This window comes from Zootermopsis nevadensis, unplaced genomic scaffold (genome assembly GCF_977971745.1).
Source record: "Zootermopsis nevadensis isolate Lab colony 2312 unplaced genomic scaffold, Znev_1.0 Znev_ptg000050l, whole genome shotgun sequence".
Taxonomy (NCBI): Eukaryota; Metazoa; Arthropoda; class Insecta; order Blattodea; family Termopsidae; genus Zootermopsis; species Zootermopsis nevadensis.
In genome coordinates, this window is record NW_028259182.1 from 3231043 (window position 1) to 3257587 (window position 26545).

At 38.8% G+C, this 26545-nt stretch overlaps 1 protein-coding gene across 1 annotated transcript; it reads left to right on the top strand.

The window, feature by feature from the left end:
• The first annotated feature begins 54 nt into the window (after positions 1-54).
• Positions 55-25083, top strand: Nup188 (nuclear pore complex protein Nup188). Its single transcript, XM_087361024.1, has 25 exons — positions 55-194; positions 1036-1243; positions 1557-1775; positions 3022-3279; positions 3421-3539; positions 4513-4747; positions 5114-5401; positions 6508-6765; positions 7431-7570; positions 8270-8549; positions 9004-9334; positions 10631-10764; positions 10894-11052; positions 11905-12189; positions 13951-14102; positions 15062-15203; positions 15436-15707; positions 17948-18105; positions 18837-19153; positions 20538-20708; positions 21659-21943; positions 22336-22499; positions 22705-22948; positions 23246-23485; positions 24238-25083. Exons 1-25 carry the CDS (start codon positions 172-174, stop codon positions 24940-24942), a joined length of 5787 nt encoding a protein of 1928 aa, XP_087217150.1. The 5' UTR covers positions 55-171; the 3' UTR covers positions 24943-25083.
• The last annotated feature ends 1462 nt before the right edge of the window (positions 25084-26545 follow it).

The following is a 26545-nucleotide window of genomic DNA, read 5'->3' on the forward strand; positions in this document are numbered from 1 at the left end:
AAGATACCTCGTATCAGACAAAGGACAGTTAAATTTTTATACAGCAAAGCACATAGTGCACGGGTGATATGTGATCACAGTTGACTTTTCTGTGAGAATCTGAGGTTGTGTTCCGATTTTGAATTTGGACTACGCATGAAGCTATGCACAGAAGTACTTCATTTTTAAATAATGGAACTTAAGGGCGATATAATGTATGTATTATGGGCATTAATCACTTGGTGTTTGCTAGAGATACCAAAGTACCAGTTTAAATAAATTAAATATATTTGTATGCATGTAAAATAGGTCTGTGAATTGAGGTTATAAATAATAATTTATATTTAAACATATTTTGAGTCTTCATAAAATAACATGGGTTATTGTGAAAAGCTAAAACAAATTGGAAAATTATTTTTTTAGTGTCCGTTACATTATAGTTGTGTTGTACATGTGTATTGTTTGATGTTTCAGGATTCATATAATCTATTTGTTATGCTGACTTTTTTGATGTTCTTATAATGGCTGTTAGTGACAGCAGTCAGAACCTAGAAACCTGTGAATATGAAGCATATGTTCTAACCACTAGACCATATTGAATCAGCCTTGTTACGTGCATATAAAGAAACATTTTATTTTGTTAAATTTTACTTGTTAATTGATATGGATGTATATCTGCAGCAGACTTGGCTTATAAAAGGATGAAGTAATGTTTGAAGATGTCTATCTCTTGGGTTATTGTGCCATGTAGTCTGCCTCAAGCAGCAAGGATCTCTGAAACTATAGCAAACCTCTACCAGACTACATAGCGCAACAGCCCAGAAGACAGCCATATTCAGACTCACCACCATGAAAACTTCAAATTCTACAAAGTAATGTGTCCTTAAATTAGGGATGAGAGTGAAATACACATTATTTTTTTATGTTAGAGGTGGATGCATTCCATAAATCATTGTGAGTTGGATGTGGAACATGCGATTATTATATTAATGTCATCCACAAAAAGAATAGGTGTAGAAGCTGCAATAATATATTTTGCCTTTCCTTTTATTTCAGCTATAGTAAAGCATTGTGGGTAATAATATCTGGAACAAACACAAATGCATCAGAAGATGTTGTTTCTCACGAGTTGAAGCGAGCTCATGATCAACTCCAGAATGGTCTGAATCATTTTAAGGATCCTAATAAAGAATGTGAAGCAAAATTCAAAACCCAGGTGTCTGATTCAGTTTTCAAATTTACTGTCAGACTCAAGAGATTCTTGGTAAGTTATATGGCATAATTTGAGTAAGACTTACATTACTGAAAGCACATTTGCTGTTAGGGTATCATCCACACTGCCAAGTTCAAATCTTTTCTGACAGTACACAAAGCAACAACACAGAAGACAGGCACCATCAAACAAAAATATGGTATTTACAGAGTATTCAAATTAATTGCTTTAAGAGCGTCTGAAAATAATGAATAGCATGACATGGTTAAGGTTATCAGGTGAACATAATTATGTTATTTGTTATCATGCATTGTCAAATAAAACAGAAACCACTACAGCTCAGCCTTTTCCCCATATTTTCTAGGGACTTGATATAAATCAGGCATGGGACTTCATGTGTAACTATCTTCTGTATGAGTTCCGTGGCGCAGAAGAAGGACTACAAGAATTTATTGGAAGTGAAACAAGAACAACAGTATTGTTGTCAGATATATGGCTTTTCTACCGGAGTGAACGCCTGTTTCTCCTCAAGTGTATAAATGTTCTCTTAACATTCCACAATGACAAGGGACATCCTTATCAGGTAGGTTTTAATTGTTAGTTTCACCACATATTGTTGATACTACCATTTTTAACGGTGTGAAAGTTAGTTTTGTTTTGCTGTGTGAGGGAAGAACATAGATTTATGGTGTCTGAGAACAGGGTGGTGTTTCTTTGTATAGTTGGAAAGCTGAGTCCGAAAGAGTAACAATATATATATTAGTAAATCAGTCTCTCTTTCTGAACATAACTAAGGTTATATTTTAGTTAATTTCCATCTGCACAAATTGATATTCCAAATTTGCATATTACAAAGTTACTGTGTAACACAGGGGTGGCCAACCCAAATGATCTTTCGGGCCACTTTGGAAATGCATCATAACTCCACGGGCCACATATAAAATTATATATCCCCATATTAGATTTAGATACACTATAGACATTTTTTTGGAGTGAAAAATTGAAACATAATGAGTTATTATTATTGTGTTTACTATTATTCTTACATTTAAACATAGATAATATAATAATAATGATACTAAGCATACATTGTAAAGAAATATATAGCACTAAAAATTAAATATAAAAAATCAACTGTGCGTATCTAGGTATGGTCACTGCGTCACTGAGGGCACTTAAGAGTGAAACATAGAACCTGTTATATTAGATGTTCCAAGATGCACGCGCATCATGAGTTCGCAGAATATAGTTTAATTATTCTGCGAACTCATAACTGTAAACTCATGAATAAAACAGGCAATATCTGTCATATATTCGCAAGAATATTATTTTAAAATCAAAGTTAATTTTTTCTCATAATTTCGACAGATAATTTTTGAATATATGGATGCACAAATAATGTATTTTTTTAATACATTGGTTTTCACTACTTTGGCCATTATAAAATAAATATATTTTGTAAAAGTGTGATGAATCTAGCTGGCCGGAAAAATGTTCAAGGCGGGCCACATGCGGCCCGCGGGCCGCGGGTTGGCCACCCCTGGTGTAACAGTTAGGACTTTTGATTCATGTCTGCGATGTCCTGTAACCATTATAACCTATAAAGATGATAAAGCAATTTTTTTTTGTCATCAGTCTTTCAACTGGTTTGATGAGGTCCTCCACTTTCGCCATTCTCTTCATTTCCACATATTTTTTTTTGCAGCCCACATCCTCAAAAATCTGCGTCACATGTTCCAATCTTCGTCTCCCCCTACAATTTTTCCCTTCAACGCAAAGCATCATTGAGTGAATAAAAAAAAAATGAAAGAAATTTTATTTATTTTCAGGAGCTTTTTGCAAACATACTTAGTCTTGAAGAACAACCTGTATTCTGTGATTCATTGATATCGCAGCTGGATAAACTGATGAATCTTGATTATCCAACTGCTGATACACATGGCACTTTGATGTCAGATCAGTTCCAGAACCTGTGGGTGATGGCTGTGTTACGTGAAGAGCTGGAACTTGTACAGAACTTGCTGCTGTATGTTGATAGCTGTGAATTACAGCTCAAAAGCTTCCTAAAGCTCTTCAAGATAATCTTGGTAAAATGCTTATTAAATCTTAATTGTATTTACTGTTGCAAATATGTTCAAATTTTATCATGTTTTCAGAATACATTCTAGAACTGACATTTACATATCGCATAAAGCCAAAACAGTGACACAACAATAAATCTGTTTCAGCATCATAACTTTGGTCACTATCATCTGTTTGGGGTGCTGCTCAATGAAAGTCATGCAGACATCATTCAGAAAATTGGCAACATGGAGGTCTTGCTTGTGCTGCGTGCATTTGAAATCCTGTAAGTTGTGTCTTATTGTGGTATAACTGTATTACAGGTTTGTAGTTTAAATGCGTCATGTTTGTGTCTAATTCAGTAATATATTTATTTATTTCCGTCAATACACAAACTTAGTTGTTAAAATTGGTGTTATTAAAGTTAAACTTTAAAATTTGGCGCTTATCATCGCTATTACGATGTTACAATTTTAGCGCTCATTATTTTATTTCACAACATGTTTCAATGCAACTGCATCATCTTCAGGTTATTTTCGTCTTTGAAACTAATGTATATTTATTATAAAATAAAATAAAATAAAATAATGAGCGCTAAAATTGTAACATCGTAATAGCGATGATAAGCGCCAAATTTTAAAGTTTAACTTTAATAACACCAATTTTAACAACTAAGTTTGTGTATTGACGGAAATAAATAAATATATTACTGTATTACAGGTGTTCACATCAATGGGATAAGGTATTCTTTGAAAATTTTATTCAGCTGGTAAAGAATGTACCTGTTTTTATAAAATCCAAAAGTTCATCACCATGTTCACAGAACCCCATCATTTGGCTCCCTTTGTTTTGTGAACAAAACTTTATATGTATTTCCAGTTTCCACCATATATGCCCATCTTACGTTTCTCAATTTAATCAACAATATTAGATGAAAATTTGCAAATTATGAAGCTCCTCAGTATGTAATATTCTTGGTATTTTTTCACTTCACATATCTTACATCCAAATATATTCCCCAAAACATTGTTTTTACGCACCTTCAGCCTACATTCACACGTTTGCTTGTGATGCATTCACTTTTAACTGACTGTTACATATCTGTCTTATATTGTTGCTTCTTATGTACTTTTTCTACTTGTATCAGCAGTTTTTATTAATAATTGAAATTCCACAGACATTACATGCAGAAGAATTATAATATAATTAATTTGCTGTGTGTTGTTAGAATTTCTGTAGTTTGCTCTTTTGGTTCACAGAGGCACAAGTGGCAAGTTGTGGGATGAGAGTCTGTATGTGAAATTAGAGGAGGTCATTCTGCAGCTTGGGAGTCAGTCAGAACATGGCCCCATTAACATGACTTGGATGCTTGTCAACTTCTGTGGTCCAAGTGGCGAAGAATTGTTTGATAGCTATCGGCGATTTGGGGGGCTTGCTCTCAAAGCAGACTGCTTTGTGTACTTGGAACAGGTTCTTAGACACAAAATGTTTAAGGTCAGTTTCGTATGGTTTGTTTAATTGATTGGTTACTGATTGATACATTTATTTTTCAAGAATTAACTAGAAACCTATGCTAACCTTAAATTTGTCATTCTTGAATTTTCATACCTCCTTTCAAACTCTGATGATTTTCTCTGTCTTTATTGCTTTGAAATTCCTGGTCCCATAAAGTTTTTTAATTGATTTAAAAAGATAGTAGTTTGATGGAGTCAGATCCAGTCAGTATACAATATGTCAGCTATTCTAAAAACACAAAATTTGTAATAACAGTCATTTGTAACCACTAGACTTTTAATATAAATATTGATAACTAAATACATATTTGTACCGTGAGAAGGTATTTTAATTCTTTTGTTTCAGGAATCAGCGAAGTTTTCTAACATAGCATTCAAAACTGTATATGAAATGCTATATATAATCACAAGCAAGTTTGACCAGGAGAGACTGGATGTTATTGATGGCATTTACAACGTAACAGCAGCTGTTCTCATGCAAGCCGACAACATCGCGGAATTCTTTGAGAAGCCTCACGACCAAGGACTTTACGTGCTTTTTCAAGGGGCAGCTCAACACTTTCCAGAGTACTTCACAGTCTTTTCAAGGATCGTTGAATGTTTGTCAGCTTGTGGACCCAAGTACATCCGTGTCGTGAGTGCAACATTATCTTTATTTTAGTAATAAATGTTGGATTGGTCCATATATATTATCAGGAACATTGGGTGTGAATGTCTTGCCAGTGTGTTTCACTCCAACTTTGTATTTATTAATTCCCTATTATATGATCTGGTGTAGCTCAGTCAGTATAGTGACTAGCTACGGACTGGACGACCAGGTTTCGGTCCTCGACGGGGGCAGAGGATTTTTCCTCTAGCCTCTGCGTCCAGACCGGCTCTGGGACCCACCCAGCCTCCTATCCAATGGGTACCGGGGTCCTTTCCCGGGGGTAAAGCGTGGCTAGGGCGTGATGCTGACCACTCCCCCCAAGCGCCTGCATGGCGTGTAGTGGTACAGCTTTTCTTTACTTTTACTTTTTAATTCCCTGTTATAAAAACATCTGTTAATATTGGTAGCATTATTGAAACCTACATGGTATTCTTGTTCAGAGCCTTAAAATGCTCCTAGCCAGTGGTAGGAGTTTTTAAAGTTAAGTGCAAGTAATTTGTCATTAGTTGTTTCCCTTTGTGTCCCGCGCCGTAGCCGCGCAGTCTGAGGCATCATGCTTCGGACCGGTGATACGGAATGCGCGCTGGTTCAGGTCTCGGGGGAGAATAAATTTTCTCATGAGATTTTCAACCAGTGTATGGGACCGATGCCAACCCAGCATCGTGAGGAAATTGGGGAGCTACAATGAGTAGCGTAATCCGGTCAGGAAAACTAGCAATGGCTGGGGGTTCGTCGTGCTGACCACACGTCACCCCCTATCTGATTGGATGATCGTTCACCTCTGCTTAGGCATGTGAACGTGAAGCCAGCAGTCAAGTTAGTCGGCTTTGGCTGTCTGGAGCTGTTACGCCACAGATTTGATTTTTTTTTGTTTCCTTTTGTGCAGGAATGAAGTCAGATTAGGCTGCAGTCTATAACTCTTTGTTGTCATTCTTTCTACCCTCCCTTTCTCTGGCTTCTTGTAGTCTTTGTTTCTTCATTCCTTTCTAGTGTTTATTTCTCTTTGTGTGCGAGTATGAATGTGTTTGAAGTCCTTTATTTTGATAAATATTCATTTTATTGCACCATTTTACATTTCTATCAATCTACAGTTGATGGAGTACCTAAGCTGCTTGCCTGCATTCTCTGAGGTGCTAGAACCAAGAGTGCTAACTACTAACATGCTTGAGAACCCACCGGGAGAATGGCACTTAACCACGGCACATCAACCCATGAAACATGTACCATTCATCATTCAATCAGGGACAAAGGGCATTTTCAATGAAGAAGATCCATCCAGCATTGTTTGGAAATGCAGATTCAACTTCTTCTATGCTGTGCATCATGAAATGCTTTTACTTATATCACAGGTACGTCCATCTGTTTAACTGTTAACCTTTTTGTTGCTATGAGTTACATTACTCAGTGCAGTTCAGTGATACGCTAAAGCGACTCATGGCAGGCACAGTCGGCTGGATTGCACGTAAACAGTGATATACCGCTGATAAAGGCTAAAGCTTTCAAATTCCATATGTTTATTGTTGTCGTCTTTGCACGACATACAAATACTTCTTCATTATTATGTGTTTTATAAGCCCAATTTCAAGTGTTCCTTGTTTTGTTTGTGATTACTTGAATGAAACTCTTGTTTTGTAGATGTTGTTCCTTTTCTTCTGGCTTATTTTTGTAAATATGCCTTTACCTAAACTGACATTTAATCAAAAATCATTACACACTGCAACAACCTTGTGAAATTCTTTCATGTACCTACGTCATCTGCATGTACCATAATTTTTTGTAATCCACTCTTTTGTCCTTTTTTCGTCTTAATATCTCATTCATTACCCTTCTGAGCAACATAACAGTTAAAACACTTCCCTGTGTAACCCCTCAAAATATTTTGAAATGTTAAGATTCTTTATTGTCTGTGATCACGCTGTTTTTACGTTTGTTATGAATGTTTGTTATTTCATTCCATTATTCCTTCTGGATCCTGCACTTGGTTTAAAGAATTAAAGTCATTTCGTGCTTTCAGGTGCAGGCTGCTGTCGGTTCTAGCACACTAAATAATGTCATATCGTCGCTGAAGTGTTTAACAAATCTTCTGAACTCAAAATGTAAGATAACAGATGAAATGATAGGCCCTCTGGAGACAGTGTTTGTGTTGGCTGACAGGTGAGTTTTGTTTGTTTATTGGTGTATTTAACCCTTCTTTATGGAAAGACGAGTATATTCACAGCCGGTTACGTCATATGTCATGGAATGATGACTTTATGAACGTCATACAGGCATTCCATTTACCATTTTATTTTTCGATGAGTTTACAGAATATTTTATCACACATTATCCAGGGTGTCTGGTGAATTTTTGTCAATACTTGCAGATTTTATTCTTTAGGACATTCCCAGTCAGAAATGTCAAATGAACATATGTCAGTTCTCAGCAATTATGGAGCGACGGATACTTGAAATTCAAGGTGGTTTGAACGTTATGTAGAACATTAAGGTTATTTACTTTTCGATACAGAAGGGCATAATGAATTCAATATATTAACTAATGCCATACTTAAGTATACAAACATTACTGTTTACATTTCAGTTGCTACAAACATGGAGACAGTTCAGAATTTTAGGTTACGTGTTACAAATTTAAAGTAGTCAGAATTTGTACTTGTTTTAAATTAAATTTGGATATTGTTTCCTGTGTAGGATGATTATTCATTTACAGTTCTTACCAGCCTCATCATGAACTGAAACATTTGAAAGAATGTGGGCTGTCATCTTCATATTTACTACTGTGAAAAATTTGAAATCTCACTTCTTCCAAGAACATCTTTTGCACTTGGTAATTTATTTTTGTGCTGATCTCTTGCAGATTCTGCCAGTTGTCAAATCCTCCATCCGTACTTCTGGCATCCTGTTTGGATTGTATGATGGCACTGCTAGCCTTCTTCCCAGAAGAAGTGTGTACTCGTATCTCCAAACTGCAGTTTCTTCCTGGTCTCTATTACTACAACCCAACTCTGATGGAATGTATCCGCGCTGAACATATCAACCTCTTCATGTTGGGTACTCTGGTAGTTACACAGGAGCGGTCGTATGGGACTTATCCTCTGTTGAAAAGCTATCTTAAGTTCATACATAAATTGATGAAGGTAAGGTAATTGAGTGTTGGAATAAATGACCTGACGTTCTTAGATATTAAAATATCGATATTTGTAATGGTGGTTTAGTGAGTAGGATTTGAGGTTTTCATGGCAGCGAGACTGAAGGCGGCTGTCTTCTGGGTACTTGCACTGTGTAGTTTGGTATAAATCTTATGGTGTTGATCTCCATTTGATTTACAACATTGGTAAATGAAAACAACCTTTTCAATGACACATTCAATGGTGGATTTGCTCATCTGCTTATTATTACGCTTTTGATACTTCTATTTGATGATGTAATTTGTACTTTTATTTAATGTTTCCAATACCTTTAGTAAGAATTACAAAATTCATAATTAAGAGAATGTGAGTATCTAAAATCAAGTGAGAACTTGCAAGTTTGCTAGTTGAATAACATGTTAGAATTAAAGTCTTATTTAAGGTGAATTCCACCGATTTTCAGCCGGGATCTGAGGTGGAGGACTTGAACAGCTCGTCTGCCGTCATTGACGAAGATGCGGTGCAGAGCCGAGTCCGTCTAGTGCTGCCCGGAGTGGTTTTCATGCTGAGAGATGTTTTCCCAAACTACATGTTTTGGCGTTACGTGGATGAGGGGGATCGAGAAATCATTGCACTGAACTGTATGCAAATGATCCATCAGTTGCTCAGTTTGGATTTCTCCAAAGAATCTTCTGCAGATGCAAGTCACCCAATCTGCATTCTGTATAGAGCATGTTTGTACAGCCTTCTGTTCCTGGATGCGGGGGCTGCATTATTGCGGATTGTTGGATCAGGTATGGCTACCATCACATAACCTGTATTGTTCAAGTAACATGGCCTACACATGATTGAATTGGCTATGCATCGCATTAACCTACTGCTGAACCATTAAATAGAACTAAAACTATCTTCTTCTATGGCTCTCCGGTCCGTATTCGGTCCATGGCCTCCTCAATTCTCCTCTTCCATTCGGTCGTCTGTCGGAGGCTTTGATCGAGGTTTCGAAACATCTTCCTTTTTACGGTGCGAGGTTGTTAGCCTTGCGACCAACCCCCAACCTGGAGGACCAGGGTACCTGTCTTAGTCTGACCTCTCCCCCTCGACCAATCTGGCTAGGGAGGCCCTACCAGTAGCTCTTGGGGTCACTGAGGTACTCGAGCCCCACCACCACGACAAGGTGCAGGTACCGTTAAGTGGGGTTCTGTGTAATATGGAAACTTAAATTCCCTATTCCTGTACGATGAAGGTTAAACATAAAAAGGCAATTAGGGTACGTACCTGTAGATTCGTAACCAGATCTGATCAATGCTGTGTTACAGTGGCAGAAATAAAACACTCAGTAATGTTTATTATACCTGACACTGTTTCACAAATGGGAAAATTTGCTGTTTTACAACTGGCAACTTTTTTTCCATTCTTAATCTCCGTTTAGTAACTAAGTAGTTTGTGTTGAACTATGCATGAAAATTTTTGGAATTACTGTTTCAACCCTAATTCACATCTGTCATCACGCCACAGAAGTTGTTGTTGTTATACATGTCTCACGAGAATTGACTTCTACTTAATGTGTTGTAGTTTTAAGTAAGTTTGTGCAATTGAAATTCTGATTGATGTTCATTGTTCTGTCTAAAATGGTGGTAGATACCACCCCTCCCTCAGCTCCCCTGACTAAGGAGGGTGCTATTCATAAACTTCAAGGTTGTGCCAGAACAAAATAATTTTACCAGCTTTTGAAATTGTTTTGAAGAAAAATCATAAATTATACTTTGAAGTTTTGTGTCAAATTGTCCTGTCATGAATGCTGCAAAACAATTTTTAGTTTTCTTTGTGTCTTTTTCAGTGTGTTCTTACTATCAAATAATTTATTTTTAATGTGTGTGGTGGCGGGATCCTGTCAGATCTAATTGTTTTGTGTATTACCTTAAAAATAAAAGTGAGTCCCACCCAAGTGGCTACCTGCCAGTAAGTGGCACGTTCAGTAGTTATCTCTTGAGCCTCTGCACGGGCATTCTGTGCCTGCGTTTGCTCCAGCAGAGTTGCAAGATTTACTCGTGAAACACATATCAGCTTGAAGTGTTTTTTTTGTGCAGGTGACCACTACATTCAGGCTCTCATGGAGCAGCAAGTAAGCTGGGCAGCCGGACGTGGGTTGACGTTCATTCGAGTGGTACAGCTGGCGTTATCAGTTCTAAACAGACTTATGATCCTTAAGGACTCAGTCAAGGTGCAGTTGTGTTCATATTTCTCATAAAAATATTGAAGCCATCTTTCATTTTATCTTCAAGAATATAATAAACATGTTTTAATTTATCCCATTCTTTAAGCATAAAAATATGCTTTTTATGCGTTTTAGGAAGAACAAAATCCCTGCCCACTGGAACAAAGCATCTACACACAGCCATCTCAAAAACATGGTTTGAAGATTGTATTGGTAGTGGCCAACTATATATATCATTGTTTCAACCCCAATCTCCCGCCTTTAGCCATGAAACTTTTGAGGAGGTTTGCTGTGGTGAGTACATGAAAATTCAGCTACGAGGCTCGTCCACAAAGTAAGTTTCCCTGGGGCCGTTTACAGAAACAAAACACAATTTCATGGAAATATTTATTGCAACAGATACAGCAAGTGTCCAGCTATTTTTCAACATATTCGCCACCGGAATTGAGACATTTGTCATACCGTGGGACCAACTTTTGAATACCTGTGTCGTAGAAGTCTGCCGCCTGTGATTGGAACCACTGTGTGACAACCATCTCCGCCTCTCTGTCATTCTCAAAACGCTGACGCTGACCGGACAGGAATTTCTTGAGGTGTAGGAAAAGATGGAAATCACTGGGAGCGAGGTCCGGGCTGTAGGGTGAATGATTAAACACCTCCCAGCTGAACTCCTGCAGGAGACTTGCTGTCCGTCGAGCCGTGTGCGGCCTAGCGTTATCACTGACCGCACTTCACAGTCGGCGGGAGCTGGAATAAGAACCTCCATCTTCAACAGCTGCAATGATGCTACTGTGAGAACGCGGGAAGTACCGTTAGTGCATGCGCCATGCTACGTCATTGCTCTATCACGTACGCACAGTCGCTTCGCGCAATATAAGGTTTGCTAGCTGTGGGACGAGTGGGAAACTTACTTTGTGGACGCGCCTCGTACATTATTACCATTATGATCACCATCATCATCCACTGCCATTTTCACAGGATGAATCATTTCACAAGGCATTCTTCAGCCTCACCTATCCTGTAATAATTATTTACTCCTGGCTTATTTGTGTCATGAATTTTTTTTCTCAGGGTTTATACTTTCAAATTGTGTTTTATTAGTCCAGCTTAGTACTCCTTGTTATGTCTTACGTGACATGTTTGCAGGATATGCCTAAGGCTCTTATGTCCTGCATGGGAATGAAGCCAGATGTTGTGCGCCACACGTTCATCGCTCGTCTCAACTCAGAACTTGAAGGTCCTGCCCTCAAGGTTGCCCTCCTGGAGTTGGTGACGTCTTGTATAGAGCATCAGCCTGCACTTGCAGACACGTTTCTGAATGTGCACCATCCTGCTGAGTCAAAACGTATGTTCCAGAAGAAACAGAAGAAGGACGATACGCAAGGCGGTTGTCTTATTTTCGCTTGCTCTGTCCTCAGCAGCATTGAAGAGGTAATGAAAATTATTTTGTGTATTCTTATATTTGCCTAATATTTGCCTCTAGCACTAAACATTGTGGCCAAATTGTTAGCACTCCTACTTCATATCTGGGAGGGTCCCAGTTTCAAATCTTGGCTCAGAGACTGGCTATCCATACCGAGGTTTATCGTGGTTTTCCTCATTCCGTCCAGGCAAGTAGCAGGATAGTATATTCAATTAGGCCATGACAACTTCTTTCCACTTATTTTCCAATTTATTACTTACATTCATGTGTCTCCAAATAAACTATAAATAAATAAATAAATAATGTACGATCTGAAGCTTTTGTGGTGACTAAGTATAATGAATTCTTCTCGGACTATCAGCCGTCTTCATTAAACCACCTAACACGGCTGCTAGCTCGAGAAGAATTCATTATATAAATAAATAAATTTTGCCCATAGCCCAATTTGAAACTGTCCAGTTTGTAATAACACTTTATTATAGTGGTGATCACTCCTGCTTCATGTTCAGTAGATGCCTGGTCCAGATCTAATCCAGCTCATTGCATATTCTGTGTGTGTTTTCTTTTTAATCCCCAGTTACCATATTTTAAAGAAGACTATCATAAAACTTGCCTGGTACAATTGACAGAAGCCAGAAAAAGAACTTTAGTCCGGGTCTTCATTGGTTTTCCTAAATTGTGTCAAGCAAAATCTGGATTAATAGCTAAAATAAGTTTTTGGCTGCTGTTTCATATATTCCTTCAAACGCGTTGTTCATAATGATATACTGGAATACTGGGAACGACCCGTTCTTCAAGTGCCTGAGCACTGCGGGTCCCAACTTTTCGTTCGCTTGATCTATAGACATTCAGTAGGACTCCTTGGATGAGGGATCGGCCCGTCGCAAGGCCTCTACCTGTACACAGGACAGCATAACGCAGAAAAATGCGGACAGACATCCATGGCTTGAGTGGGATTCGAACCCACAGTCCCAGCGACCAAGCGGCACAAGGTCCACGCCTTAGACCGCGCGGCCACTGCAATGATATTGCAGTTTTTAATTGAGGCGTATGATCTCTGCAGTTGACAAAGCAATGCCAGTAGTTTGATGTGTAATTAAATTCTCTCTCCTAACACACATCTTTTAATTTAAATTTCCTTTATACTCTACATTTTAGTATATTGAGCTGAGAAGGGGATATTTAATATTACTTTATTCTGCTGTGTCGGCTGCAACAAACTTTTAAATTAACCAAGAAACTCTCCTTCATATGCGCATGATCTGATATCTTTCATGTTGGCAAATTATTTAGATGGCTGTAATATGTGTGTGAGCTGGCATTATTCATACGAATGAATGACGAATGTAACGTAAGAACTTGTGGTAATAAAATGTTAAAAGAATTTAATGAAGGGGCGGCCTTGTGATCTAGGGGTATTTTGCTTGCCGTCTGTTCACAAGGTCAGATTCACTTCACACTTTCCTGTGTACATTCACCTTTCCTCTTTTGTAACGAAGAGTCTGATTTGGGTTCCACATTAAACTGTATGTCTACTCTGACTGCCACCATTGTCATATTCTGTGTTATCCTACCATCGAAAGGAAGATGAAAATACCACCTGCTTGGTGCTTCCATTCACCGAAAGTGTCGGTTCCTGCATTCGTCTTAGATTCAGGCTGAGGTCATCATTGTCCAAGACAAAATGATAATGAACACGTAACAACGGATTAATAAAAGTTATGTCCGTGTCGTTTAACACTGTCGAATATTATGCAATTATTTTGCAGGATCCTGATTTGGTTACTGGTCCATTGTATCAGGCTGTGATGAACCTAATCCATGCTCTCTGGATTGGTCAAAAGGAATTTGTGCTCAACTTCTTACGAAGCAGAAGTGACTTTTGGAATGGTTTCTGCGCACCACTCTTCCAAAGTCCAAGGTGAGTTATTAATATTAACTTCCTTACACTTGGGTCTAGCCAAGTGCCGGGCCATAGTCGAAGCCCCAATTTAGGACCGAAGATGCTCATTGATCTGCTTGTAAACTGAAAGACGCACGTGAAACATCGGCAGAATGATAGTTGGCGTCAGAAATCTGAAGTAAGGTACATGCCTGCTGCAGTATGTCCAGTTGAATTTACGCATAAAGGTACAGTACGTGACCGTTCTTCAAAACTTAATAAACACATATTACCTCTGTTTCCCATAAATTGTTGTTGAACTAATTCGTAATGGGATGTTTTATTGAGCGGCTTTGCGTTAATTTAGTGTTTCGCAGTTAGTTGCATTTGTGCTGTGTGCATTCCAAAATTTACTTCAACTTTACTGTAAAAAATGTCTGCTCTGAAACATCAGCATATAAGTATTATTCATGTAAAAAGGCGGCGTAAGGAAACAAATGCTTTACGTGATCATCGTACTGCGATTGGGAGTCGAGACGTGCTGGAATTTGCGTTGAAAGTAATACAAATGCGGGGTTAGGATATGACAGAATTGTTTACTCTGGTGGAACAATTTTTTGAATCAGCAAATGAACAAAACTTAGCTTTTGGAATTAAATTCAGTTTAATTTATTTTTTTTATTTTTTTTGTACCTTATATGCGTCATGTTTGTGTTTGATTAAATATATTTATTTTGTACAGTCTATATACAAACGTTTGAAGTTTAAATTGATAAAAACCTGAAGACGACGGTATTACCCGTCGAAACATGTCGTTTTAATAAAAGCGCTAAAAAATATATTGTAAAATCGTATTTACGATTAAGAGCGCTAATATAATATTTTATACAACAAAATGTTTTAATATTATATAATTTTTACAACACCAATAAACTTCAAACGTTTGTGTATAGACTGTACAAAATAAATATATTTAATTTAATATGTTTTCTTTTCAGCTGTAATGTTCAAGGTTTTTCCCAGGTTTTTGATATTATCAGCTTGGAATTGTTTTGGTATGATGAAAAAGTTGATCCAAAATTAGAAGTAAATTTGAGAAGATTCTTTAATGAGGGCAACTACCTTCAAGAATGGTCTAAGGTGAGTCCCTTATTGTATTTGCTACCATAACTGTTTAATATTGTGTATTTACATATTTTTATGGGAGAAAGGATAAAGGTTTGTATATTATTTGTACACAATTCATAAAGTGAAATGTGGATTTTCTGTCCCAAAATTTTAGGACCTGTTCTTATGGACTTTTTTTAAAATCAGAATTATGAAAAGAGTGTAGTAGTAACCCTGCTTAATTGAGTTTCTTTTCTGTCCAAAGTTTATTGCAGAGTCATTGTCTCAGAAGGGACAGCTAATTGAGGCAGCTAGCGAAGAAAAATATTCACAGGTGATATCACTGTTGAATGCCTGGAAAAATTTCCTGACAGTCGCAATGAAACACTTGCCATTTGAGTTCGCTTCAAGACATAAGTACTTCTTGGCTAATGATGCGCGTGAAGCGCTGATTCAGGAAATGGAGGACATGGGAAACATGAAACCAATTGTTCTCCTAGCTGAGCTGTGTTTGATACTCACTACTAAGTGGGGCAGGTACACATGTTTTTACCTATTCACGCAGATAAATTTGCAGTACAAAGACTTGAATGTAACTAGTGTTTATTTTTTGTAAACATAATTTTTTAAAACTGAGAAATTGTTGTGTGATGTACGTGAAATGCATGCAGTTACATTGTAATGCGGAGGTTACGCTGTTCAACAGCCAAAATATATCGGAGATGAAACTAACCAATTTTTACTAATCGGTGGCTATCATACTAGGCCTTCATCATGGTATTTTTACAAAGTACAAAATATCTTCAAAACATGAACTAACTAAGCTGTTTTATTGTCATTTTCGAATTTAGTGGACAAAAATACAAAAGAGTCGATTAGTTTCATTTCCGATATATACAGCTCTTTAAAATCTGTTGTCTGGTGTTATTTGTGTATCAACATACGAGGGTCGCTCATTAAGTAATGCCCCACATTTTTTTTCTCAGCCAATAATGAAGATAGAAAAGTGTACTTTTACATGCTTGAGATTTGATGTTTCCCGCGTTCGTGTACGGAGTTTCAAATGATTCCAACCGATAGCGGAGCTGTTGTGAACTGTTAAAATGGCGTCTGTGAACGACTCTCGTTACAAGCAACGAGCTGTAATTGAATTCCTTGTTGCTGAAAAAGAAACGGTGGTGAACATTCATAAACGTTTGTGTGCTGTGTATGGAAGCTGTGCAGTCGATAGGAGCACCGTTGGTCGCTGGGCTAAGAGAGTTAAAGCTTCAGGAAGTGAAGAAACCGAGCTCCGTGATCTGCCGCGCTCTGGGCGTCCTGCCACAGCCACCACTCCAGACATGTTGAACCGCGCGGATGCCATTATTCGTGAGGATCGGCGCATCACAACTCGACAATTGGCCCAACAGCTTTCAGTCAGCAATGGAAGTGTGATTGCAATTATCCAGGCTCTCGCATATTCGAAGGTGTGCGCAAGATGGGTTCCACGAAGTCTCACAGCAGACCACAGGATTCAAAGGAAAACGATTTCTTCTGAATTGTTGGAGCGTTTTGATGCTGAGGGAGAGGTCTTTCTGTCCCGGATCATTACAGGTGACGAAACCTGGATACACCACTTTGAGCCAGAGACAAAAAGGCAGTCAATGGAGTGGCATCATCCTCAATCACCGAGAAAGAAGAAATTCAAGACAACTCCCTCCGCCGGAAAAGTCATGATGACTGTCTTTTGGGACAGTGATGGGGTCATTCTTGTGGATGTGATGCCAAGAGGTGCGACCATCAATTCAGACGCGTACATCAGGACCCTGAAAACCCTCAAGAAGCGTTTTCGACGAGTTCGGCCTCACAAGCATCCAGCAGAAATTTTGCTCCTGCACGACAATGCACGCCCTCACACAAGTCTGAGAACCCGGGAAGAAATCACCAAATTGGGTTGGACGGTGCTACCCCATCCACCCTACAGTCCAGATCTGGCACCCTCCGACTTCCATCTCTTTGGGCCACTTAAAGATGCTATCCGCGGAACAAGATTTGAAGATGACGAGAGCGTGATTCAAGCAGTGAGGACATGGCTACGTGCACAGGACAAGAGCTGGTACCGGCAAGGCATGCATGCACTTGTTCCACGCTGGCGTAAAACCGTACAAGTTGATGGGGACTATGTGGAAAAATAGTATGTGTAAAGGAAACATTGATTTATATTGTCACTAAATTTGAGCCATCTTGAATAAATATGTTCTGAGGAAAAAAATGTGGGGCATTACTTAATGAGCGACCCTCGTATTTCAACCTCAGAACTAGAAAATGAATTCTGATGGAATTTAGTATTGTGGAGTTATGCACTTACAGTAGTTGGACAGATTTTCCTCTTTTATCATTTCTTCAAGGAATACTCTTCATATAAAAAGTTGGGATGTGATGTAATATGTGAATCTTATTAATGTCTCCAGCTTTTTAATGTGGTGCATGCTTAATTAAACTGTAATCCTGGGGTCTCGGGTTCGATTGCCGGCGGTGCCTGAATTTATAACTTGTGTTGGGCAAGGCCGTGGTCTAGGCAACACGGAGTTTCCCTCCGTGGCATCCCAACAATTACTCCATTCACACACAGAAGAAGGCAATGGCAAACCACTTCTGGATCATCTGCCAAGAACGTATATGAACAGGTCCCAGTCCGAGAGAAGGACGGAAGGATCCTGTTCATATGGACCTGTCCTCAGACAGAACACTAAATAATAAATACACCGATAACTACAATGTGACAATCTGTGTTGCAGGCACTCAATAAAATATGAAAAGAACACACTCGTTCAGCTGCATAAAATCCTTTACCATCTGTCGCTTTCCTACGACGCTTTTCATATTCGTGCCAAAGAAGCCATCCTTGCGCTGGCATTACGCCTGGTGCACCGGCTTTGTCCTGAAATCCAGGAAGGTATGTCAGACATTGCTGTAATGTTTTAGAGATTATGACTTATCAAGCTTTAGGAGATACGCTACCCACGCTGAGTACCTCTATTAGTTGCTTTTTCAACGAAAAAGCTGTTGTAAGGCTGGACAACAACGGTTGTTATAGTGACTAGCGTGAGTTAAAATTAGTTACTGTGTTTATGCTTTTGAAGTAATTGAAGTTAGAGATTATTTTTCATTCACTGACTGTTTTTTCTGTACAGTTCTTTGTAGTGGGTTATCATCTGTGGTTAGTACTCTTGCTTATATTCAGGAGTTCCTGGGTTTGGTCTTGTAATTATCGTAACAGAGATTTCCTCAGTCTCTCCAGGAAAATGTGATACAACCTTAAAATAGGCCACACCGCACCCTTCCATATCTTTCTCAATTAATCATTTATATTTATGATCCCATTGAATGCTGCATGTTTTGAAAAAGTATTAAATTAACCGAGATACAAATCTTTGTAGTGGTTTGAACAATCCTCGAACATCGCATCACTGATGTGGTTTACGCCTCCAGACATGGCTTTTGGCTGTCTTGGTCTCTGCTCATGAGGCAGAATTATAGATAGAATTCCATATTTTAAATGTCCTTTTTGGTCCTAATGGTAGTGAAGGTGAAGATGTTGACTGGAGGAGGGAGTCTGTAGTTAAGACTTTCATACACTCCTTTCTCTTAAAGTTTATTATAGAGTAATTATGCTTTATGTTTCAGATAGTATCATTGCAGACTGTCTAATGCAAGCAAGCTGTCAGATTGTGGGAATCGAAATATACAATTTACCGTGTATTCCCAGCCTCGATGATAGAATACACCATGAAGAGTTAAAGAAGCAGAAACAAAAACATGAAGAAATGAAAGATGAGAAGGGTGAAGAGAAGGTCCCTCGTGGCCACATGACATCCGTTCTGAGTCTGTGTCTGATGCAGAAGTTACTTAACATGCTGGCCTGGTGTAAGGGGTGGCAAGATAACTTTCGAAAATGTAAAGTCGTCAACAAGGTCCTTGCAGCTGCAGGACACATCCTGCAGGTGATTATAGATTCTCGTGCCTTATTTTGGCAGTGAGGATAGGTTAATCTCAGTTTACTAAACTATCGCATGTACCTGACTGTAATGTCTCGCCAATTTCACGTTCTAAGGAGATACGTATACCAGGAATTGCAGCATAGCTTAGTCAGTACAGCTTCTGACTGTAGACTGGACAACCGTTCATTTACCGACAGGGCGAGGGTTTTCCTCTAGCCTCTATATCCAGACTGGTTGTGGTGTCTACCCAGCCTCGTAATCAGTTCTTTCCCCAGGGGATAAACTGCAGCCAGGTGATGCTGACCACTCACCCCATCTAGTGTCAAAGTCAAACATGAGTATGAGCTACACCTTCTGTCCCACCAATCATCACCATGATGTGTAGAGTAGGCATGTCAAACTCGTTGTCCACGGGGGTGACTTGAAAAAGAGATAGCTGATTGGGGAGGGGGGGGCATCAAACGGGCTTACTTATACCAATTTGAAGCTGACTCTGTTGTTTTCAATATTGGTTTAACCAGCAAATATCCTATACTGTAACTGAGTTACTTTCGTTATGGCGCCATATTTGTTTCAAAGTATGCTTCTTAAGAATAGCCACTTTTATTTTTAATTCATTGTTTGTCTTAGCATTTATTATTTGTTACTAAATCATAATCCCATCTTTCGTCAAGAAGAGGATACTTCTCACTAGCAAGTTGGGCTTGGAGACGACGAAGAAACTAGTGAAGTGTTACGTATGGAGCAGAGACTTGGACACTCAGGAAGAAGGAACAGAAATACCTGGATAGTTTTGAAATGTGGTGTTGGAGAAGAATAGAGAAGATCAGGTGGACGGATCGAGTGACCAACGAAGAAGTATTGAGGAGAGTCAACGAGCAAAGAAGCATTCTGCAGGCGATTACACGAAGGAAAGCTAACTGGCTGGGACATATTATGAGAAGGAATGGGTTACTGAGTGATGTCACCGAAGGCCAGGTTGAAGGAAAGAGAGGACTAGGAAGAAGATTGATACAGCTAACCGACGACCTTAAACAAGGAAAGAAGATGACGTTCCAGGAATTAAAGCGAGAAGCCGAGAATAGGGACAACTGGAGAGCTCTGTTTGGGCAGAGCAATGGACCTGTCGTCAGACAGAACACTTAATAATAATAATAACTAAATCATAAATCTTTAACATTTTCTGTTAACTATAATGGATATTACAAATGAATATATTAATGAAGGAAGAAGAATAATATGAACATAATTTGTGCTTGCATTCACGCACACGCAAATAACTTTTCAGTGATACGTGATGCTGCTAAATGTTTATGCTGAGAAACACAGTTTATTACTATGAAATATATTATGAATGAACATTTTAATGTGAACTTTTCTCTTACAGATGCCCAAGGAGTTTAATTTTGCTGTGACCTTGATGAATGTACTTCTCGTGCTCTCTCAGACTGAGTTTGCTGAGATCATGATTCACTCAGGTGTAATGCAGCACTTGTGGATGCAACTTCTGCCGCCCGCAGTGCCAGGGGAAAGTACTGAGCAAGTTAATTCAACCACAGTGAGTATAATTCTTGTTGCATGAAGAATGCTGATTTCTCATTTGTATTTTTTTATAGTTTTAGAGAAAATGGGATTGAACTGGCAGATGTTTTTGTTAGATGTTTTGAACCTTTGTGTCCTGTTTCCAGGGAGTTACCGAATTCATCGATTAAATAATACTGTAGATGAATTAATGTCACGTAGATTCTTTAAGGAATGCATCCTGTTGCATTTTAATCATTAAGTTGACAGTCCATCTGCACAATATGTTTTATGAATATAGTCTCAATATTTATTAAAATACTACTACGTTTCGGCCTTATTAGGTCATCTTCAGGTGAAGTGAAATGAATTCCAAGGACCCATGCGAATGTTATGTGTCTCAAATATGTATACAATTTAATCTTGTTGAGTAGATGGACTGTCAGCCTAATGAACGTCACCTAGTTTGATCAAAGCCAAAAACTTAACTTAAAACTAACATGACCTAAAAGTTGACAGCGCCATTTCCTCCAGAACAGATATAGTGGTAAGCCAGAGTATTAAATTATATAATAATAAAGTATGTATATCCAGTTTAGGATGCCACGGTGGTCTAGCGGTTAGAACGCTGGCCTTGTAATCCTGGGGTCTCGGGTTCGATTCCCGGCGGTGCCCGAATTTATAACTTGTGTTGGGCAAGGCCGTGGTCTAGGCAACACGGAGTTTTCCTCCGTGGCATCCCAACAATTACTCCATTCACACACAGAAGAAGGCAATGGCAAACCACTTCTGGATCATCTGCCAAGAACGTATATGAACAGGTCCCAGTCCGAGAAAAGGATGGAAGGATCCTGTTCATATGGACCTGTCGTCAGACAGAACACTTAATAAATAAATAAATATTCAGTTTACTGGTTGAGTGTAGAGAGCATACTTTTTGTTATACTGGAAAAAGCAATTGGCTTAGTGACACATTTGTATTTTCAGAGATCAAAATACTGGCCAGAACTGAACTGGCCTCAGGTGTACAAGCCTGCACTGGAAATGCTTACCATTCTGCTACAGTCAAAGAAACATTTGTTTCTGGATGAGATGATAACATTCATAGGAATTCATGAGGAACACGTCACTGCTTGCGTTATGGACGTTCGTCACTCGCTGGACAAGTGGTCTTTGGATCTGGCCGTGACGGCCCTCACGCTGATTCGAGAACTCTCACAATTCAAGGACATGTGGAGACTTGCTCATGAGAAGTCCATGTTTGCCGTAGTGGTAAGTCGTCTAAACTTGCGTGAATTGTGGAGATTCTTATGCTTATACGTTACTGAAATATATCCCTGTAATTACAAAAATTATGTTGGCATTATAATATGAATATTAACATCCTGAAGTCTTCATCGCATTATTATATCGTCAAGTAACTGAATCAAAGCCGAGCCAAAGTGAAAATTTAAAGTTAATGTCTGACAAGTTTAATATAGTCAGAATCTTTAGTAGTGGAAATTAGTCACGAATAACAACAAATGTGTATATTTATTGAATCATTCAATTAAAAGTAACTATCATTATTCCTTCACAGAACTTATACTTGTTAATTGTTTTTAAATACATTCTCATCACCAAATTAAATCCTAGATGCACTACCTAGTCTATATCAATTTCAGAAAGCTGTAATGGTGTGTCTCAGTAGCTGTGTATCATATTTGATTCATCCAAGATTATTGAAGATCATGGTTGAGAAACCACCGATAGCTTCGACGCAACATCTCAAAGCTATGGTGATGGAAGATCCAGATATTTCACCACATCTGATCAATATTCAGAACAGGCAAGTATCAATAGTAATCTATGATACAGAAAATACGTTGTATCACCCACATTTTATATTTTATTATGTTGTGCAGACTTATAGGTAGATACCAACATTTTGAGGTATGCCTACACTATGTCACAACCCCCACCACCACTCTCCTCAGAACCTCACAAGACAGCTCCATCTCTCTTTGAAACTTTTACTTGTTTTTGATACACAGGTTGTTGGATATAGTATGCCTCTGCATGGCTACCTTGATGCCATACACTCCCAGCGTCGTAAGTCTGCTCACGGACTTCAGAGAGTGTGAGGTGGAGTGGGAACCTCTCGTGAAGATTACTTTTACGGAACCAGCGCTGAGCTTCAGCAGGCCTTCCCCGACTCTGTCGCAGGAAGTACTACCCTCTTTAACATTTGGCTCGCTGATTGCATTTGCCAATATCTGCACTTCAGCTCTTGGCAAAGTAAGTGTGTGTTGACAGTATCCATCTTACATATTATTTCAGATAGTAGAATTATCTTTGTCATGTATCCTTCTTCTTCTTCTTCTATGGCTCTCTGGTCCGTATTCGGTCCATGGCCTCCTCAATTCTCCTCTTCCATTCGGTCCTCTGTTAGGTCCGTCTGTCGGAGGCTTTGATCGAGGTTTCGAAACATCTTCCTTTTTACAGGCAAGGTTGTTTGCCTTGTATTAAATATTCCTTATGCAGTGGATTGCATAATTTAAATTCAGAAGTTTTGTCTTGTGTCTGATTTTGCAGACGAGTCGTACCCCTTCTCCAGGTGTAGGCAGATATGTAACATGCCCATTGACGGGTAGTGTGGCCGTAGCATCAGGCTTGAGTGCATTATGGATGTCGACCATGGACATGTATCGCATAACGACGGGACTCGAGCTCAGTCTGTCGCTGATAGCATCACAAGGCATTATGCATCTCATGGATCATCGATTGTGTCAGTGGGAGAAGCAGCTTATCAAGCGAGAAATAGGAGCTGAAATGGTATGTGTGAATGAACATGACTTTTCAGTTTTTGAGAACAAAGTGCTGATGAGAATATGTGAACCTTAGAAAGATGAGTAACAAGAATATGAAGAAAATTACATAAGGAGGAACTTCATGATTCATATTGTTCACTGTAATATTATTTCCGCAGTGGCCGCGCAGTCTGAGGCGTGGGCCTTGTGCCGCTTGGTCGCTGGGACCGTGGGTTCGAATCCCACTCAAGCCATGGATGTTTGTCCGCGTTTTTCTGTGTTGTGTTGTCCTGTGTACAGGTAGAGGTCTTGCGACGGGCCGATCCCTCGTCCGAGGAGTCCTACCGAATGTCTATAGATCGAGCCAACGAAAAGTTGGGACCCGCGGTGCTCAGGCACTTGAAGAACGGGTCGTTCCCAGTAATATTATTAGATTAATTAAATCAAGGTGGATGTGATTGGCAGGCATGCATGTTGGAGATGTTAAATGCATATAATACTCTACTCAGCAAACATTAAGGGAATAGACTACTTTGTAGACCTAGACATAGATAGGAAGGTATTATTAAAGTGAATGTTATAATAATGGTTTGAGAGTATGGACTGAATTCATCAGGGTCATGGTAGGGTTCAGTCTTATTCAGTGACAGTCTTTTGAACATGTGAACATTTTAGAATATAACATTAATTAAGTCTTCTGCTACTTAATATGACTTCTTCTTTCATTGTTTCATCAAGTAAGCTGCGTAAAAGTAAACTCCATATCTTCTTCTACAGGCCTTTTTCTTGGAATATGTGAAACGCAACCTGCGTAGCATTCGAGATGGCACAGAAAGCAGCCGCAGTTTCACCGGGGAAGGATCGAGCTGGAACCAGTTTCTAGGGTCAGCAGCAGCAACGGCTCTCTCCAAGCGCTCTTACAGTACACGGCCTTCAGTAGTCCGACGTCTGTGGCATGTTCCATTACCCAAAAAGGATGATAATTCAAAGACTCTCGATACTATTGGAGGCAACCTTGAAGATTCAAGGTCCATTCATCATGACAGCGGTTCAGAGCAAGAATCTGATCATGGCAGTGCAGAGGATGGTATTAAGCTAAGTGCAGGATTTCGAATTTCTGAACAAGATTGGCAGTCAGTGAAAGGTTCGGGAAAATCTCAAGAACCACCGAAGGAATTAAATTCAACGAAGGAAGGAAAGAATGTCAATGTGGAGGCAAGTTCAGACCCAGCAGTCGATCCTAAATCAGTCCATTCTGATCATAATGTGAAAAATCAACCTCATTCCGAGTCTTCAAGAGGTAAACGTAGCTGGTCTTCCGCAGCAGGCGTTCCAAGCACAAAGTACACTGCTGGCACAGTTACCAGAAGTCAAGTGACTGTCCGATCTGATGACGCTATGCAAAGTTTCGCTTCCGAGTCTGGTTACAGCGAAGATTATTTTAGACTAATGGCTCATATTTTTAATTGTATCTTTCGATAAGAGATAAATGCATTCAATGATCAATTTGTATTTTAAGTCAACATGTTCAGACCTTCCTGTAAAATTTATCTAACTACTACTGCAACCCAACCAATTTTGCCCAAGAGACATATTTTTAATAAAGGTAGAGGCTCACTTTTATATTACTGTTTATTATTACATCTTTATTGTAATTTTCTTTGTTAACTTTCTTATGATCATTGATACAGGTTATATGTCGCATTTGAAGTTGTAATGACAATGAAGATGCTGATATTGGCCTTGTGGGTGTTGACCAACAACACTCTGGATAAGATGAAAACAGTATTTTTCCGTAAAACATTGATATCTGCCTGGTCCTATTACGCAGAAGACCAACATTGTCATTATTACAGGTTGTTTCATAAAAATTTAATAACTCAATATAAGTAGCAGAAAGTGATAAAAATAAAATAATTTGTGTAGTAGTGCCATCTCTTAGCATATGTGTGACTTACATGTAACAGAAAACCAGCCTCTAAGCATCAGGCACTTCTAATCATGGTACAGTCCACAGACCAGGAGAAAAGCCCCGCTAGTAATTTGATATGCGCGCATGCGCAAGATTTCGCGGTGAGTGACGACCGATCCTAAAAAGCATTCGTTCCAAAACCACTGAACGAACAACAGACGACAGGCTTTCATGTGTTTTAATGGGTACAGCTTTAAGATTACCTCACAGAGGCACAGCGATTTAATCTAGAATATTATCACAACACCCACAGAACATATTAGAGGTGCACTCACTACACGCTACTCTTAACTGCTTGACGTTTTCAGTCTGTGTGTAGTAGCGTAAAACTCTGACATATCACACTTCCCACCAATAGCAGCCCTCTAGTCCACTTGATAGTAAACATCCCCCCTGCACCTGCTTCGAACTCACCCCTGTGAAAACCTCATATCTTACATAGATAATGTACTGAGTAGTGGTGTCCCGTAAAGATATATACACTTTATGACATGGAATATTAACCTTGTTATTGATCGCCATGTGTTGTGTTTATGGAAGACATGATTGGTGGTCGTCTTGAACGCCTACACAAAATTCGCTGATTTACTAAGAGCCAGTGCTGACATATGTAATAGTTTAGTTTATTAAACTGTCATTTCATTAATTGAATATGTGTATACATCTTTTTTTTTTTAATATTCTGTATTTGTTATGGTATCATCAGATGACCAGTGCCAATATAAAATGTCTACAGTCACAACATTTTAACTGCTCTTTAAATTTATTTTCTGTTCATTTCCATAATTGTTTTATCGCTGAATCAGAAAAATGATATGAAGTAGCAAATTCTTAGGTCATTCAGTTATGAAGCAGCAAAATGTGATAGAAAATCTTGCCCTCATCATGTAACAACTCAGTAATTTGGTTAAAATTGGACAAGATTGGAAAGGTATAGTCGGTACAGGAGTAAAACCTCACTGACTGGGATAAGAGGTAGTCTGAAACAATGAAAAGCATAAGTTGTAGAATGTATTTATATGAAAAGTCATACTTCATTTAGGGAAACAAATGTATTCATAATCCAGTATGTTAAATGGTATCAGGACATGCATACCATCATAGCTATGATGA

What these genes read in the sequence shown, in the direction of transcription:
- Nup188 (XM_087361024.1), top strand. Translation starts at nt 172, where the DNA reads ATGGAACTTAAGGGCGATATAAT. An exon ending in AGCTCTTCAAGATAATCTTG is followed by an intron (nt 3,280 to 3,420) that starts GTAAAATGCTTA and finishes AATCTGTTTCAG; the next exon opens with CATCATAACTTTGGTCACTA. An exon ending in GAGAAATAGGAGCTGAAATG is followed by an intron (nt 23,486 to 24,237) that starts GTATGTGTGAAT and finishes CTTCTTCTACAG; the next exon opens with GCCTTTTTCTTGGAATATGT.